Raw genomic sequence first — 18315 nt, 5'->3', positions numbered from 1 at the left:
CCACCTGCCCTCGGCCTGGCGGAGGTGAGGGGGTGCAGGCCGGGTGGCTGGGCCCGCAAAGCACTGACGGGGCTACCGGAGAGTGCCGGTATCCCTGGCGGGTGGCGAGGCTGTGTCCCTAGGGAGGGCTGGCCCGCACCGCTGGGGACCGGGTGTCCCTTCGCTCGTAGTTTGAAATCAAGCGGGAAAGCAACGGTGCCCAGGGATCGTCAGAAGGGTGGGGGTCTTGAGAGGAAGCTAGCAGGGGTGAGGGAAGAGCATGTTAACCCAATAAGAGTACCCTAAAAGAGACGGAAAGCTCCGAGCAATCAAGGGTAAAAAAACAACCAAACCCTAAATTGACACAAGAGTGGATAAATCTGAGTTGGCTGTAAATCCCCTTCCACCAGAAGTTTAGAGATGTCTTAGCCATAATGCAGCGAGAATGTGGGATTTTCAGTTGGTCGTGGAGATGGATCAAGGGATTGGTCTCAAGCTGCCCTGTGTGTGTTTGTGGAAATACATGTGGTAACGGAGGGTTTGGATTGGTGACCTGGGGCACATTTTCTAGCCCAGCATTCCCATGTAGACTAATAAACACCAGTAGATTGTTACTGCTTTTTATCAGTAACAGGGAGCATTAGTTACTGCTATAGGTATCTGTGCGTATATCACCTGCTCACCTGTGATCACCTGCAAGTATCACCTGCTTTCCTGTTCCTTGGTTCTGGTCCTCTGCAGGCCTTCCCAGCCAGCTTCTGCTGACTCCCTCCTAAGTGTTAGTCCTTTCTCTGACGGAGTTTATCAGCTGCATTGAAAAGCTTGATATCTTGCCACTAATTCCTGGTGAAAAACACAAACACTCCCCAACTCTGGCACACCTATTTAATAAAGTTCTGGTATAGAAGTCATGCAGGAAACTCTTTTGTTTTTTTAACGCTTGCAGAGGTGAGGTCAGAGGTGTTCTGTGTCTCTTGTGAAAAATGTGTTCCACCTTGCATGCTTTCCATTAGATCGATCTTATTTCTTCATTTTTTGTGTGTGTTTGTATAAAATGAATCTTTGATTCAGTAGTAGTAACCAACTGTCATATATTTAAGTTATCCAAGTGCTGACATCTGGGTTGTCTTCATCTACTAGCATTTAATGATAAGTAGGTTGTAGAAATTATTTGAAATTCAAGTAATCAATAATAGGGAAGCTTTTGTATTGGTTTTGTGTTTGCTTAGACTAGCTAGAAAAGGTAGATTCAGAAAAAGCTAATGCTTTTATCTAAAGCATGCTGAGGTTGAGAAGCATAGTGCTGAATAGCTCATAAAATGGTCTGTGCCACCATGCTGTTGTTACGAGTTACGCTCCAGCATGCATGAGAAAGTCAATTTGCTTAACATTTACCAAATGTGAACATCTTTCAGCAAAAATGAAGAGAAGGACAGAGCCTGAGTTTAGCAGCCCCCAAAAGAAGCAGAAGAAGAGGATGGAAGACTTGGGATTAACCCTCAGTTCTACTTCAGATGATGAAACTCAATTTAGTAATCATACTACTCAAGGTAAGGTTGGAGATAAGGTATATACTGCTGTGAGAAATCTAAGTAATAACTAGAAATTGAACCCACAGCTCCTAAGTTCTGTTTGCCTGAACTTCAAGGGCATACTCTCTCTTTAGGAGAAAAACTACATTATTTCTGTTCACAAACGTGGATTGGTCTGAATTTTTTTAAGCTTTTAAAAAATCTCATGCAAACAGTTTGGCGTGGGAATTGTATGAATTCAGATGCAGGAAATAGAACTTGAGGTAGATGACAAGTGTGTGGTCCAAAGCTGTAAAGATTCTTGCAATATATGTGGAACATTAATTTTTGATTATTTTTAATTAAGCCGTTATTTCTGGTTTGGAGACTTTCTAACTAAATTAGTTGCATTCTTTGTCTCAAGTCGAAATGTGCTTTCTCACCTGGAGCTTGGGGTATACCACAGATGAGGAGAGTGCCCTACAATTGGTGTCACTGTTGTGGGGTGCTTTAAACTCTCCCAGGGTGGTCCTTCAGGCTACCTTACACTTATGCCTGCTACTTCTGAGTCTTGGGATTTACATGGTCATAAAGTGTTAGTGAGAAAGGGCCTGAGCACAAGGAGAAGCCTTCATCTTGTAAAAATGGAAGGGGATAAGTATGGAAGATGAGTACGTCATTTTGGAAGTAGTTGTAGTGACAGGATACGGTGTGTGTCCCTGTCTGGCAAGGCTGGAGGTGAGTGAGGAGGTCAGAGGTGCAGGGTGTGAGAGCTGGGGTAGGGAATGCTGTGTGCACTCAGGGCTGGGCTAAAAAATTCAAACCAATATTTTAAAATTTTTTTCCCCACTTTAGATTATTGAGTTCATATATGGGTTAAAATAGGCTGTAAGTCAGGAACATGAACTTTAGTATGACTGGTGTGCTAGGCAAATTTCAGGAAGGAAAATTGTGCCATTGATTCATCCTGGTAGTGGTATTACCACAGGAGAAGCAGAAGTCCTCAGTGGGTTGTAGGGCCTCCCTCACTACCCACCTGGTGCAGAGCAGACTGGGAGACAAATGATATGACTGCTACGATTCCTGCCCAGATCCCAATTACTTCCAGCCCAGAGAAAATAAGTTTGCACATCTCAGCTGTGGAGCAGCAGTGAGGACTATACAGCTCATACAAGTCTTGGTTCTTCCTGAGTAGATCCTGGTGTGGAACTCAACACAGACAGAGCTTCATGATTTGGTGCCCATGAAGGCTCTCCTGCAGGTGACTCTCAGCTGACAGAAGTTTATTTTGAGTGCCTGCTCAAATATGGTGGTACTTATTAAATTGATTGGACCACTGATTTGATTAACTACTTCCTCAAACCTTTGTCAGGGTATTTTTAAACTGGATTGGCATCTTCTGACATTATCTTTTACTTGGGTTTGTATGCATCAGTAAACTCTAGAGGTGAAAAGTGTCTCATTTGCTTGTCGTTAACTTGTGAGTTCTCACTACTGAGATGGGTAGTGGAGTCAAACTGAAGTTTAATAGGGAGACTAAGGGATTTAGCTCTCTTCTTTCTGCTCTGTTGGTCATTTGGTAGATGCCTGTTTACTTTATGTGGATTTTGATTAAGTGAGGGATGTATTTACACCTGTAGCTTGGTAGGAAACTGAGGAAAATCCAGTATGTCTTATCAAGGTGTCAGTAATTGTTGTCATTCTCTGAAAAGAATCTCTCTGGACTTTTTCAGCTCCTCAGGATCATTGCAAAGGTCAGACATAACACAAGGTACTGTTGTGGTTGTGCTGTGGCCTGCTCTGCTGCTGGAAAGGAGTTTTCCCAGTGCTTTGAGGGGCCTGGAATCCATTGGCTCAGAGAGGTTGTGTGTGTCCCTGAGACAGAGGGGCAGATAACCAAGTGCTGGTTCCACAGGGCATTTTGTGCTACACCTGTGTGCTCCCGGTGGCACATATGAGCTAGTTAAGTGTCTTTTCTATGTTTGTGTTGAGAGGATTTAATGAGTCACACTGTATAGTTCTTAATGTGATTACTGAGATGTCTGTCTTCCGTTATCTTTTTACTTTAGTACTCACTTTTTTCATTTTTTTGTTGTTTTTCAGAGTCTTCCAGTAGCAGCAGTGGGTCTGACAGTGAGAGTGAAGAAAAGAGACCTGTCTTCAGCAATGAGTTCAAACAAGACTCTCTTGTGGAGGGTACTTCATCTCGCTACTCAATGTATAACAGTGTCTCCCAAAAGCTCATGGTAGGTCAAAATAGTTTTGGACCAAACTATTAAGACTTGATGAGAGCAAAGTGAAAAGCCCAGTCTATTTTGCGAGGTTTTGATTCTGATTCTCCTTGTAGCAGCGTTTTCTGCTTCTTTGAGCCAGCTACAGAGCAATTAGGGGAGGCTGAGGGAGCTTTGTTGAAGAGGAGCTGTTGAAAAAGAAGGTCAAGGCCTGAGAGCGAGGAGGTGAATGTGAAGGGAAGGATCTCTGGGTCAGGCAGCTTGATAAACTTGAAAAAAAGAGTCCTGCCATGTGTTACTTTGCAGTGCTTGAGTTAACAAATGCCTTGTAAGAAAGGCCTTAACAAATTCTGCGACTGACATTGATTTGTTTGGTCTTGCAGGCTGGCTGGCATAGCCTTGTAGGATTACTGCCTTAATTATTAAGGTATTTCTTTTTCTTTCAAGTAGTGCCACTCTGCTTTATGTAGGGCTGGAAATCTCTTAGAAAATCTGGGGATTGTGAATGATACTGACTGTGACAACTGAACTTTGAAGGTGATTGCCAACCCCTTGATTGCACAGTGTTAGTGTGGGGACAAAAGTACTTGTAGGAAGTTCTAAGAAAATGGTTGATTTGTAGTCCCAAATTCGGCAGCTTGTTCCTGTGTTTAAAGGCAATAGTAGGCTGTAGAGAAGAGGAGTCTCTTTTGCTGCATGCTGTTACACTTATTTCCTGATGCAAACTTTGTTGCTCCGGTATCGTAAGTATCTCATAATCCTGAAAGAATTTCCATTCTTGGTAATAGGAAACAAAATCATTATTTTCAAGGCAGTAGAAAAGATACGTATAGTTGTGTGTTACTTGAAACATGGGAGGAAATTTAGGACTCAGTGGGGTACTCAATTTGAGTCTTCTTTTGCTCTGTGCTGGTGCTGTACTCATAGGAGCAGGGGTGAGCTATCTTTCCATGGTGGTAAGCCAGCTTGTATCTGCCTTTGCCAAGTCAGAAGTTGACCCTTCTGCTAGGAGCTGGGAAGTGCTAGCTGCTCCTAGGAGTGGGAACAGGGAGATGCTGCCTCCCAAGGAGGCAGCAGGATCACACCTCTATGTGAAAAATTAACTTTCAGCTCTTGTTGAATTTGAAACTTGATGGAACCGAGAGGCTAAGAGTTGATAATTGTGCATCTCTGTAGATAAATTGTGTTGCTGATCGTTCAGGGTCTGTCCATGTGCATTTTTGGCACTGGGCTGCAGTTTGCTGATTCTAACACAAGACTGTCCTTCACCTGGAGATTTCTCTCCTGAACCAGTTAGGATGTGTGCTTTCAATCACCACAACACAGGAGCTTTTACTACTTAATTTGGGGTGCTTTTCTTTGTAAGGCCTTATAAATTTGAGTATAAAGATTGATGTGATACCACGTCTGGTTGAACAATTTGGTACCATTAGGTAAGTAAAAGAAAAATAGACCTTGATTACCAGATGTTCAAAATTCTGTCCTCAGAAAACAGCTGTATAACAGGCTCGGTGGCTGTCACATTTGGTGTGTGTATTTCAGGGTGTGATTCAGAGCCAGATAGCAAAGGGAAAACACCATGTACCTTTGTATAAAACTTGTCTGATATCCTTGGGTTGTTTCTCATGCTGATTGGTGATAAACAGTGGTTTTGTTGCTTTTTACAGAAGGGACTATATGGATAATTTATTAATTCAAAGTAAAACTTGATCCTTTAAGTCTTTTATTTCCTTGCTGTCTTGTAGCTGCATACTGGAGGGAGTGAAATTGACTGCATTCTTGCTTTTTGTTGTTGTTTTCTTGTTGCTAAAATTTATGAAGAGAAAAACCTGAAAAATTGGTAGTTGAACATACTTTTTAACCTGAGAGACAGGAATGTGTTTCAGGAGCAGCATGGCTTGCATTCCTCCTCCAAGTTTTAGGTGAAGTTTTAACTGATGCTTGAAATATATGTGGCTGCATGTTCACAACAAAGAATATTATCACAACATTAATTTTTTCCTGTGCCAGGATCTTTTGTTTTAGGAACCTTCACGCTTACTGAGCATGGTGATGAATGGCTCCAGGCTCCTCACTACTCATCCCTCTGAGCAGGCTTTTACTGCATTACTGATCCTTTTGTAATTTGCTGTTGTCTGAAACATTGGTTTTTAGATCTAGTTCTTTTGTGTCCTGCCTTGGTGAAGTGAACTTAGTATTAAGTCCTGAGAGCCACAGCAGAGATTAAAAACACTCAATGCTTTCAAGTCACTTAAGGGTTATGTATCATTTTCCCTGCTGGTCTTTAATCCCAGTAGTAGAACATAAACTCAAGTTCACTTGCTTCAATGTGCTCCCTTTGCTTTCTTTATAGGCCAAGATGGGCTTCCGGGAAGGAGAAGGTCTGGGGAAATATGGCCAAGGCAGGAAAGATATTGTTGAGGCCTCAAATCAGAAGGGAAGGAGAGGCTTTGGGCTGACCCTCAAAGGATTTGATGGGGAGCTCAATATTGATTGGCAGGATGAGCCAGAGGTAAGTACTTACTATTTTGAATTCCTTTTCTATTGATGTTTTCAGGATTTGCCCTCCAGGAATGTTTATTGTTGCCTGATACAACTGGCTACCATCAAGTGGCTCTGCTGGGTAGACCAAGGCCTTATTTCGTCCCAGAACAGTATGACAAAACTTGTTTTCTGTGTACTATTAACGTTCTGGCACAAAATCAGTTTCAGATGAATTGTTACTGTGGTCTGTAGGATTTGTTCCTGAGTTCGCAGTAGTGAATATGATTGAAAATTATTACCAAGCGCTTTTGGGTTTACCACTTCTATTTTGTATATAATTTTTCATGCCTGTATAGTGGTTTGTTGGTTTAGTGTGTAGTGTTTGTGGTTTTTAATTTTTTTTTTTACTGAGTGTGTTTAATAGTCCCAAATAAAAGGCTCATATGTTCTATTCCTGTCTCTTGTTAAGCTCTTCAACAGAGAAGAAAATTGGGAAATAGAAATAGATATTGTTATGAAAATAAAGCCCAGTTTTGATATTATTTGTTGTGAAATACCAGCTGTATGTTTGTATTTAAATAGAAGAAAACAAGCCACAACACGAAATCGTAGGGATCTAGCAGCTACAGAGTATGCTGGAAGATCCTAGCTGCTGGTCGAGGGTAGCAGTGCTTGTCAAGTGTGGTGCATGTTGTAGTATTTTGCTCTCTGTTCTTTGAATTGTTTTCAGCAATTGGAAATAATATCAGAGGTTATTCCTTGAGAGTCAGGAATTTGAGACCTTTTCTGTACACTCAGTGGTTTAGGTCTCATTCTCTAGTGTGTTTCTACAGCTCACAGTAGTTAAGTGTTACATATGATTAACCCTTGTGGATGATATTACTAGAATAAATACAAGCAGTTTAGTAGATCTTGGCAGCCTCTCTTTGCAGAGGAGTGGCACACTTTGATCTTAACTGCTAAAACAGATACTTCCAAAGATTATAAAAATTGTTTGTAGCCTGAATTAAGTTATGGAATGAGGGGGAATTTTGGAAAGAACTTTGAGAAAGGAAGACTAAAGCCCCATCAGGAAGTATGGAAGACTAAAGCCCCATCAGGAAGTATGGGGCTTTCTGGCAGCTGTCTTTTCTGCAGTGTCTCTAAAAAGTACCTTGAAAGTACTAGGCTTTTGCTTTGTCTTGATTATTCATCAGACTCTAAAGAGATGGAAGTGGTGTGGAGTTTTTTAGTGGTGGTCTATTTATTTATTTATTTTTAAATTTTATTTTAAATCCAAACAGTTAAGACATGTTCTAGACTAGAAGAAAAAACAAACTTACATGGTTGACCCTAAAGTCATGGTGTAACCTTATGCTAGGATTGAGAGGCAAAGTTTTGGGACCAATTGGTTGTTATATTTTGTGAGCAGAAATGTTTTTGACTCTTCGCGTGTCTTGTCTTTGCAGCCCAGTGCCTATGAGGAGGTGGACTGGTGCCTCGAGTGTACCACGGAAATCCCTGACGCCCAGGAGCTGAAGGAGTGGATGACTGTGGGGAAGGTAATTTTTTACATCTGAGTACTTACCAGCTTGAGAAGATGCAGGACTACTCAGCCTGAAACAATTGTCTTGTCAAAGAGTTGTAGAATAACCTAGCCAGGAGATAACCTCTGGAGATTGTTGGACCTGCATTAAGCAGGAAGCTGCACTGACTAGTTTTCCCAATACATTGTTTGGTTCAGTTTTGAGTATCTCCACGGATGGAAGTCTCACAACCTGATGGGCATCTGTTTCAGTGTTTGTTGACTCAGTTGAAAAAGGAAATTTCCATATAGCTAACTGGCATTTTTTGTATTGTAGCTTGTGTCCATTATTTCTTGTCCGTCTCTGAGGACAGTCTAGATCAATCTTCTCTATTTACTGCCGTTAGGTACTTATACACAGCAAGAGGATCTCCCTTTCTCCATTCTGAACAAACTGTTATCTCAGTCTCTCCTTGTACACCAGGTGCTTCTGCACCCTTGTCATCTTGGTGGCCCTTTTGCTGGGCTTACTTCAGTAATCCTGTCTTGTCTTGAGGAGTGCTAAACTGGTTGCAGTATTCCACATGTGGTCTCAAGATGCCAAATAGGGGAGAATAATTCCTTAGCCTGCAGGCTATGCTGTTGCTAATACAGCCTGGTGGTATGTGGTTGGCAGCCTTCATTACTGATACATGTTGCTTTCTGAAATGACTGATACCATGATTTCTAAATGTTATCTGTATTCTCATCCTGTTCCAGAGGAAGATGGTGATTGAAGATGAAACAGAGTTCTGTAATGAAGAGCTTTTACGTAATGTCCTGCAGTGCAAGGTGAGTCCCTTTCTTCAGAGAAGAACTGAAGTTTTGAGGAAGCAAGTGAAATAAATGATTGAAGGGCATTGAGTAGTTTACTTAAAAGATTGGCAGGCTCTCAGAATGTCCTCTTTGATCTCCATGCCACTGATCTGACCTAGCATCCTGGTTGTTACCATCTGTTCAGCAACCTGTTTTGCACATCAGCCTTCAAAGAGATCAATGAAAACAGTCTTCCTTTCTTAGTTGGTCCAACTGAAAGGCTAAAGACTTGAATAAGCTAAGGAAATAAACTCCCTTTCATTTCTTGTGTTCTCCATCTTCACTCCTAGATTTTATCATGCCCTTGTAAATTTTAGTTGAGTGTGTGTGTGTATGTGTGTGAGAGAAATACTGTATGCTGTGACTGCTTTTGAGATTGCTGACTATGTTATCAGGCTCTGGAGCTATCAGTAGAGGATTCTTCAGTATCACTGAATTTGCTTGAGAACTGGGGTAGCTTGGAAGAAGAGTGAATATAGTTATGTGATGGAAAAACATTCTGTATCTGTGAACAAAACCCTCTACCGAGTTTGTTGCCTAAGGAGAGGGAGCATGAGGGTAGGAAATGCTCATGCCTGCCTATCCCTCAAGCCTGATGTGTGCTCAACTTTGTTTCTGTTTGTGCAGAGTGTATTTGATGAGCTGGACGGAGAAGAAATGCGTCGAGCCCGAACAAGATCTAACCCCTATGAGATGATTCGTGGAGTTTTCTTCCTGAACAGGTTTGCAGAATTTCTGGTAGTGTAGCCCCTTTCCCATTTTTGTCCATTTTCAGCCTTGGGAGCCAAGGTTGAAACTTAATAGGTCCCTATTTATGTGTTCACAGGGCTGCAATGAAGATGGCAAATATGGACCACGTCTTTGACTACATGTTCACAAACCCTAAGGACTTCCATGGGGTGAGGGCCTCTATTTAACTTTCAAACAAGAGCACTTTCTCAGAGAATGAGGAAGGTGGGGAGAAAGGAGAGTCATTGGAATACTAGCTGGGAAAATGGGTGCTTGAAAGAGACTTCTCTGGCTGAGTAGTACAGTTTACAGGTTCTCTGGCTTGACTGATGAGATTTGTTACTGGGCCAGTTGAATTTCCTCAGTTTCCTTTTGCAGAGGCCCTTGATAAAGGAGCGAGATGCAGAGCTGCTCTACTTTGCTGATGTGTGTGCTGGTCCTGGAGGCTTCTCTGAGTACGTCTTGTGGAGGCGGAAATGGCATGCGAAAGGATTTGGCATGACCCTGAAAGGACCAAATGATTTTAAACTAGAGGACTTCTATTCTGCTTCTAGTGAGCTCTTTGAACCTTATTACGGTATGTAAGTGCATATCTGAGTGTTACCTGATGCTTTTGTTTGTGCTGCAGCCTCTGTATCGGGAGTGGGGCTAGTATTGATAGCACCACGGGGCTCTAAGAGAAGCCTGTTTATGAGGAACCATCTTGCGAGGTAGAAGGGGGCTGTCATCTGAGATAGGAGTTGAGATTGATGAGGTTGTGCATGAAGTCACATGGATGGTAACTTGTTAAGCTTGCTCATATATTTGAGCCCTCTGTCTGCATAGCCTCTAAGAATAGGAAGGGAAATACAAGGGTTGCTAATATTCCTGCTTCTCATTTCAGACTATATAAAGGAAACTGGAGTGTGACTGTCTTGTAGAGATGAGGGTTTGCTTTTCCATTGTTGTGCCTTTTTTTTCCCCTTCCAGCACTCTGACTCTTGCTGGCTGCCACTTTTGGTACCTGACCATGAGCTCTCAGAGAACAGTTAGCGCTTCAGGATTAGATCTGTTAGAGAGAAGGTTCATGGCAAGGGCAGCAAGGCAGATAAACACATTGTTCTAATGGTTGCAGCATTTGGATCTTCATAACTCACTGCAAACTGGTGTTCTCATGGAGACAAGGAGATAGCTGGAGAAATGAATAGCCCGATGACTTTGATGCATTTTCTTGATCTCTTTCTGTCTGTTACGCTATAAAGTCTAGTGAGATGTGTACAAACTCTCTTCTAGTGATGGGAAGCAAGTAAGACTGCTGTGATATTTGTGTTGTGAAGAATGGTAACAAATTCTAGTGTCACTTCACTTACTGACAGGATGATTGATGAAGAATTTAGTTATCGAAGCGCTATCATACATCCTGATCTCTAATGCTTTCTAGTCCTCTAGCTCAGTTAATAGAAGCTGTAGTTGTTGAAGATTTATAAGGGGCTAATACCAAATAGAAGTTCAGGCTTCTTCAAAGTCAGAATTGGTGAGCTCTAGAATATACCTTAGGTTAGCTTTCTGAAACACCAGCCTGGGGGACAATGTACCTCTTTTAAAGAGAGCCATATGAGAAAACTCTGTGAACATTCATGCACAAACCCTATTTCCATTTTCCCACTCTTCATAAACTTTTTTGCAGGGTTTTTTTGGGGTTGTTTTTTTAAATTCCAGATTACATTGTGTTTGGAAATAGAGTATTGTGTTTCTTTGGAATGATTTTAATTCTTAGTAGAAGGTTGCTGCTGCACAATGTAAATAATTTTGCCTTGTGTGTTTAAAAAAAAACAAAAAACCACAAAAAAACCACACCAAAAAAACCCCAGAAAAACCCATGTTATTAACAGGTGAGCTGTGCAGTGAGATTGAACCTTACATCTTTACTAGGTTCAGCTATGTGTCATTCCTACTTGGATGAGAATATTATGTCGTCATGTAGTCAGTTCTCATCTTGGAGGAGGGCTCATCATTTGAGCATGGTTATTATATGGCTTTGTTTACCCCTGACTACACAGTCTGAATAATTTTTCCTAAATTAACAAGTATCTTTGGTGGTGAACAAGGGAATGTGTTAATGCTTATTTGCCTATCAAGGTCTGTGTAATTTCTGACTAAATCCTGATTGAATACAATAGATCACCTGCAAATGTGTTAATAACTATCTCATTTTTTCCCTTTAGGAGAAGGAGGGATTGATGGAGATGGAGACATCACTCGCCCAGAGAACATTACTGCTTTCCGGAATTTTGTTTTGGACAATACTGATCACAAGGGAGTGCATTTCTTAATGGCTGATGGGGTTGGTCCATTTCTTTTTCTTCTGCACATAGTAGGATATTTGACATGTGTCTGTAGTTACAATGTGAAATTATTCACGACTTGACATTAAAATTCCTGGTGACAGTGGTTTTTTTATCTTAAAGAAACAGTAATTGTCATGATTCTATGATCTAGCTGTACAGAGCCTTTTGCTTGACCAACATATTTGTGGAGATACTAATCATATGCCATGTACTTTGCAGGGTTTCTCAGTGGAGGGTCAGGAGAATCTGCAAGAAATCCTAAGCAAACAGCTCATGCTTTGTCAGTTCCTTACAGCACTGTCCATTGTGCGGACAGGTATGTCTTATCCATTAATCTTCTTCCTCCTCCTATAAGTTGTGGGTGGTATTATAGAAAAATGCTGTACAGTTTTTATTTACGTGTCACGAAGACCGCTCTGCAGCGAGGCTGAGTTGCACAGAATTGTGTGTACACATACATGCTGAGGTGGTTGTCACAAAGCTGAGAACTGAGTCAGAAAAATAAGACTATATATCTGTTTTGCTTTTAATTAAAAGCATGATGTAAAATGCATTAGTTTAATGCTTCTACAGTGTGTTATGTAACTGTGTTGGGCTAAGGTCGCTAGTGTGATAACTGGACAGTATGTCTGAGTTTTATGGCGCTAGCTGGACCAACTGCTTTCTGAATATTCTAGCAGGCTGGATGGAACAGAGTGATGTTTACCCAGTTCATACTTCCCGCTGACTTGTGGCTTTTCTCCTTTAAATTTGCTATCTCTATGGTCAGAGCAAGATGTCTTACACTGTCTTAGCTCTACCTCGTTGCCAAATGATGGACGTAACAGCTCTGTCTGGTTTTGATGGCTTCTCTCTTCTGCTGAGTTTAGCTAGAACTTGGCACTGACGCAGAAGATTTAAACGCTCATTATGTTATCGTTTATCTTGTGCCCCATGTTTAGAAGTACCTGAGGGAATGATCTACTTAGCAGTAGTCTCAAACGTGCTATGGTTAAAGGAGCAACCTTCTTTAAATCTTTCCTGTCTGGGTAGGTAATAGCTCTCCAAGACTGGCTGCTTTTTGCTTGGGGAAATTGGGAACCTTGTTTGAAGGCAAGGAGGTGACATAGACTCTTTTCTAGATGGCGAGTTACTCTGTTTAGGGAATATCTGTTAGTTTTTTCCTCCAGCCTGAGGTTTCTTGTTGCATATACCAGAGCTCCTCTTCTGCTGAGGCTTTTGCGTAGCTTGCTGCCATGCCATAGGGCACAGTTTGGGCCTGGAAGGGGAGGATGGAGAGTAGATAGAAGGTTTGCTCATGAGACAGCATGTGTATCGATATGATTCTGGTCAGGGAAATGCTTTTCTCTTTGCTGCAGAGATTTGGGGAAGATGGTTCATGGAGCCCCAGTGGCCCACTCCATGAATGTGTTTTAGATGCTGTTTAATTGTACAGAAACACTCATACCAGTTCTGCAGAAGACAAGGTTATTGAGGTGCCTGGTATCTCCTTGTTTCCTTATAATCTGCTGGTATACATTCCTTCCTCTCATTTTTCCAGGAGGACATTTTGTCTGCAAAACCTTTGACCTGTTCACCCCATTCAGTGTGGGACTTGTTTATCTGCTGTATTGCTGCTTTGAGCGCGTGTGCATCTTTAAACCTGTGACAAGCCGCCCTGCTAACTCAGAAAGGTGAGACTCTTGAACATGAGGGACTACTAAAGAAATCCTGTCCTCTAAATGCAGTGATAGATGGATTTAGATAAGTAGTGGAAGCTTTATGACCTGTCTCAATTGGCAACTGTCTCTGAAGAGAAAACATTTTAGATGCTTAGCAAATTATGGTATTTGATAAGGTAAAGAAGAAATTTGCTAAGTTGCCCTTCTGGGGAGAAGGCCCAACTAAATATGTAATGAACTTTGTTTTGCATGAAACAACTATGGTTCCAATGAAGCTGGAGCATATTATGTGTGTTATCATTGTACCTGCTGTGTTCAGCAGAATTGATTTACTACTTGAGGGAGGTCTGTGGGGTTTTTCAATTGGATTGAGTTTCCCAATCTTTCCAGAGCATAGAAAAGGTATATTGACTTTGTGATAGGTGAGATTGCACCTTCCTAGGGATACTGAGGAGGAAAGAATTCCTGGGATCTGGGAAACTGTCCTGATAATGGGAGTGTAACAGGAAAGTCACCTGTGTGGAAGAACTGAACCCACATGTCCTCTCTGCCTTGCTCTGCAGGTATGTGATATGCAAGGGATTAAAACTAGGGATTGAAGACGTGAGGGACTTTCTCTTCATGGTGAACATCAGACTCAACCAGCTGCGCAACTCTGATGTGGATGTGAATCTTGTTGTCCCACTGAATGTGATCAAAGGCGACCAGGATTTCTACGATTACATTGTGCAGTCCAATGAAAAGTGAGTGCCTGTGGGCAGTGAGGGCTGCTGGCTGTAGGGAGGTTAACCAACATAGCTTTCAGTTGTAATTTCTGGCACTCGTGAAGGTACTTTTTGATGCTGCTACACTGCTCTGCTTCTGCTTCCTGAAAGACTTGGCAGAGCAGAGGGACCCTGTGGAGAGAGAAATGCTATCTACTGTTAGTGGGTGTTTGGCCTTCGAGTACTGCTTAGAAAGAAAAGAAGGCTACTGCTTAATTCTTTCCAGTGGTCTTGCTGTCACTTTGAATCATGTTTGCAATGATCCGTCACTGCTGTGAGGATCAGACTGGCTTCCTCCTGTTGTCACAGGACTCTTCCTTGTTTTGAACAGAAGAACTATCTTGGTGGTGATTAAATTGCTCACTGACTAAAACTTATCCTCTCTTTCAGCCACTGCAAAATTCAGATAAAGGCACTAGCCAAAATTCGTGCTTTTGTTCAAGACACGTGAGTATATTTCTCTGGCTTTCGGTAAGGTCTGAATTAACCTACTATAAATGAATTGCTTTGCCCTTCTCTAATGTGTTCTTGATTTGAGCTAGTACTTGGCTTGGCCTTTGGAGCCAGGAAAGTGAGTAGTGCTTTTTGGTAGCTCAGTTTGTGTCTCTGCCTGAGTTATTTTCAGAAATGTGTGGGTGGCTGGAGGAGACCTGAAAGTTGGTCTATTATCACCCTTGTTGAGAAGGCTTCCATGCATTGCATGATTTCTAATTGCCATAAGCAGGCCTGCTTCTTAGCAGGGATGTAAGCAGAAAAGCAACTCCCAGCCGGTATGTTCAATTCTACAGTGACCATCTAAGTTGGGTGTGGTTCACAGCTCTTAATTTACCAGGGGCAGTTCAAAGCATCTAGGTTACATACCTAGACTTACCTAAAGCTTATGATGCAAATTTCTTGTGTAAAACTAAAGCTATTGCAATGTATATCTGTTTCCCTGGCATGACTTCAGGGAAGTGTCAGGTGTCATTCAGAAGAAATACATAGTAGAAGGTTGAGTGAGTCTGGTAGCCAGGCATTATCTACCAGTTAATCCTAACATGGACACTGTATTTTGTGTGGCCTTCAGGAGGTCTTCACTGCTATTTGTGAACAGGGCTATGTACCCAGCTCTTGAAGATTAGCCGAAGTTCCTACTAAGACATAACTTCTTGAAAATACTGGCTTCCAGTGGTGCTTTCGTGGGATGGAATGATGGCTGCTAATCAGTGATGCAGACCGTGAAACAAAGCTAAACATGGGGATTGGAGAGGGGTTGGAGGCTGGAGAGGGGAGGCAGCATCCTATTCTGTGTGACCTGTTGAGGAACAGCACATATTTGTCATTCCCAAGCCAGACACTGGAAGATGCAAGTTTTATAGGGCTGGGATATGTCATGCTGCAAGAGCAAGGAGGTTTCATCATCTTAATGGTCTGCTGCCTTTTTCTAGGACGCTGATTGAGCCACGGCAGGCTGAAATCCGAAAGGAGTGTCTCCAGCTATGGGGGGTAAGTAAGCTGCCAAGCAGAGAGGTCATGAAGGTGTCCTTGCTGTGGTGAAACAAGAATGGAGCTTCAGTACAAATAGGACTTTCTAGCCAGAGGTTTATTAAGTTGTCTTACTGAAAAGTCAGGGACCATTTCAAGCAGTTTATGTAAGCAAACAGGATGTTTCCGATTCATTATTATGGCTTAACTGAGCAGGCTTCTTTGCCACACCTGAGAATATTTTATTGTGCACAGGGTGAATTCAGCAGCTAGTTCCCAAGCAGCAGAGTTCTCCAAAAGGTCTTGTTTTATTAGTCTGCAGTTTCCCTTTCCTGAGCTTTTGGCTGCAGTGGGGTCATAGATACAGCAGTCAGTTTCACAGGCTGTGTGTCTTTGATGAAATGGTATTTCATTGAAACACATAAGAAATCAAAGATTCTGAAACTTTCTGGAGTTGCGTGTTATTTCCTGTGAGACTTGGTATGCCTATGTTAAATGTGCAAAATGTGAGACCTTTTATTTGCCAGATGACCTTTTCAACAACTGGAATCCCAAGAGCAGGAGTTGCAGGGGGCAGGATGTTCTGTCTTATATTGAAACCAGAAAGGTTGCTATGAACATGCCAAAGAATAACACTTATTATCAATTGTTTGGACTTGTTTTCAGATTCCTGATCAGGCTCGTGTTGCTCCTTCATCTTCAGATCCCAAGTCCAAGTTCTTTGAGCTGATTCAGGTGAGATCTTACCTAGAAGCTTGTTCTGAGTCCTCTCATACAGATAGAACATTTCCCCATAGGAACTAAGAGATGGAAAAGCTAATCCTAGATGATAGTTTCATGTAGAAGTTGAGTTTGCCTGTTGATGTATTGTGTCTAATAATCCTTTTCCATATTTTGCTCCTTAGGGCACAGACATTGATACCTTCAGTTACAAACCCACTCCTCTGAATTCCAGTACACTAGAGAAAATCCGCCAAGTGTTAGATTACCGGTGTATGGTGTCTGGAAGTGAGCAGAAGTTCCTCCTGGGGCTAGGGGTAAGCACTGAGGACAGTCCAGGAGTTTTGCTTCTTCAGTTAAATGCTACTATTCTGCCGTGCAGCATCATCCCATCCTTTCCTGTCCTTAAAGGCCAGAAAGGATCCCCATGAGCAGTCTCTGAGACTGCTAGTTATTTTATGTTTCTCTCTCCTGACTTCACTGCTTTTCACACTAATTAACCCTGTTTTTGTAGTCACATCCTACACAGAGACCTGTCCTCCTGTTAGTATCTCTAATTATCTTCACTGTCCTCTTAAAGGTGTTCTATTTCTGGTTCTTTGTGCAGATATGAAAAGTCACTGGCAGATGAGCGTCAGTGGTTTTGTGTTCCTTTGCTGTAGAGATTAAGGTCTTCCTTAAAGTTTCTGACAAAGAAACTGCCTGTGACAGCCTAGGACTAAAAGATTCTCAGAGGGCTGCTCTTCATTAAGTCAGAGGTTGCTCCTCCACTCTTGCCTTATGATGCTTTGGCCCAATCTGACTCTACCTTCTACACACAGAAATCGCAGATCTATACCTGGGATGGTCGCCAGTCAGATCGCTGGACAAAGCTGGATTTGAAAACTGAGCTGCCACGAGATACCCTTCTCTCTGTGGAAATTGTTCATGAGCTGAAAGGAGAGGTAGGAGGCTAGTCTCTCCCTTACTGAGTTGCTGCAAACGTAGTGAACTGTTTCACCTATTCTCTGTAAGATACTGCAGAACAAATCTTCCATCTATGCCAGGTGCAAGTTTATACATGTTGGGTTTTTTGTATAATTTTTAGAGAAACTATTTTGGATTAAGTTCATTCTTTCTGTCCAGTGCTAGAGACACGAGCTTTTAACATTATTTTGAAAACACTTTAGACCTGACATGCTGCTGTTGTCCTATGTGCAGAAGCAGATGACAATGCCCACATGACTTGATCTGTTCTGTGGCTCTTTGGGTACATAACTGCTCGGTAGCAACTGCAGGCCTTGGGGAAAAGATTGTCATGGTATATTCACAGTGTAAGGTGTTGCTGCCTGGGAGCTTGGCTGAGGATGGTGTAGTGCACTGGGCTTTGTGCTGTGGTACCAATAAAACACAGAGAACTGGTGATGGCAGCTGTGGTCCTGCCTTCTCTCCCTCCCCTGAGACAGAAGTGTGTAGTTGAGATACACCAGTTCTAGGAGGATGGCACGTTACTGTACAGTGGGCAGCAGGAAGTTTGTTTGCTTCTAATACCTGGAAAGGGGCTTTCTTGCTAGAAGAGAATTGATGTCCTGTTAAAAAACCTGCTATAAATCAGATCTGAAATAGCAACAATCAGAGTAGTAAGTCTCTGTATTGCCCTCCATAGGGGAAAGCCCAGCGAAAAATCAGTGCCATCCACGTCCTTGATGTCTTGGTGCTGAATGGCAATGACGTTCGAAAGCAGCATTTCAACCAGAGGTATGTAGGATCTGGAGAAGCTTGCTTCTTATACCTGAGTAGGAGTGATAAGGAAACAGTGTTCACAATAAAAGCAGAATGCTGAGCACAGGGATTCAAGTACATTCAGCTGAAACACTGCTGTAAAGATGAACTGTGAATGAACCTGCTCTGAATTGAAGTGCTTGTAGCCTTTTCCATCTCTGCCTTCTCACTGTGTGAGGGCAGGTCTAGCTCCTTTCTTAGTCTGGGGTAAGCCAGGCACAGTCTGGATAAACTGAGCATCCTGGGAATATGAATGAACATATAATCTGATAACTGGCTGAGGGAGAAGGAAAAAGCTCCTTTGTTTCCTTTCTCGGTGGCCTGA

General features: G+C 42.2%; 1 protein-coding gene across 1 annotated transcript in view; it reads left to right on the top strand.

Moving 5' to 3' along the window:
* The first annotated feature begins 1399 nt into the window (after window positions 1-1399).
* Window positions 1400-18315, top strand: part of CMTR1 (cap methyltransferase 1) — a 22053-nt gene continuing 5137 nt past the window's right edge. The window contains exons 1-18 of the mRNA XM_010193821.1: window positions 1400-1529; window positions 3594-3736; window positions 6075-6233; window positions 7654-7746; window positions 8469-8540; window positions 9192-9286; window positions 9391-9463; window positions 9672-9870; window positions 11498-11616; window positions 11840-11936; window positions 13161-13293; window positions 13845-14024; window positions 14436-14492; window positions 15473-15530; window positions 16176-16244; window positions 16415-16546; window positions 17051-17173; window positions 17875-17966. Of these exons, the coding sequence (XP_010192123.1) occupies window positions 1400-1529; window positions 3594-3736; window positions 6075-6233; window positions 7654-7746; window positions 8469-8540; window positions 9192-9286; window positions 9391-9463; window positions 9672-9870; window positions 11498-11616; window positions 11840-11936; window positions 13161-13293; window positions 13845-14024; window positions 14436-14492; window positions 15473-15530; window positions 16176-16244; window positions 16415-16546; window positions 17051-17173; window positions 17875-17966 (2024 nt within the window). The remainder of the gene's footprint in view (window positions 1530-3593; window positions 3737-6074; window positions 6234-7653; window positions 7747-8468; window positions 8541-9191; window positions 9287-9390; window positions 9464-9671; window positions 9871-11497; window positions 11617-11839; window positions 11937-13160; window positions 13294-13844; window positions 14025-14435; window positions 14493-15472; window positions 15531-16175; window positions 16245-16414; window positions 16547-17050; window positions 17174-17874; window positions 17967-18315) is intronic.

The sequence above is a fragment of the Mesitornis unicolor genome, unplaced genomic scaffold (genome assembly GCF_000695765.1).
Source record: "Mesitornis unicolor isolate BGI_N332 unplaced genomic scaffold, ASM69576v1 scaffold24450, whole genome shotgun sequence".
Classification (NCBI taxonomy): domain Eukaryota; kingdom Metazoa; phylum Chordata; class Aves; order Mesitornithiformes; family Mesitornithidae; genus Mesitornis; species Mesitornis unicolor.
Note: the sequence above shows the minus strand (reverse complement) of the source record. Positions and strands in the feature narration are given on the sequence as shown.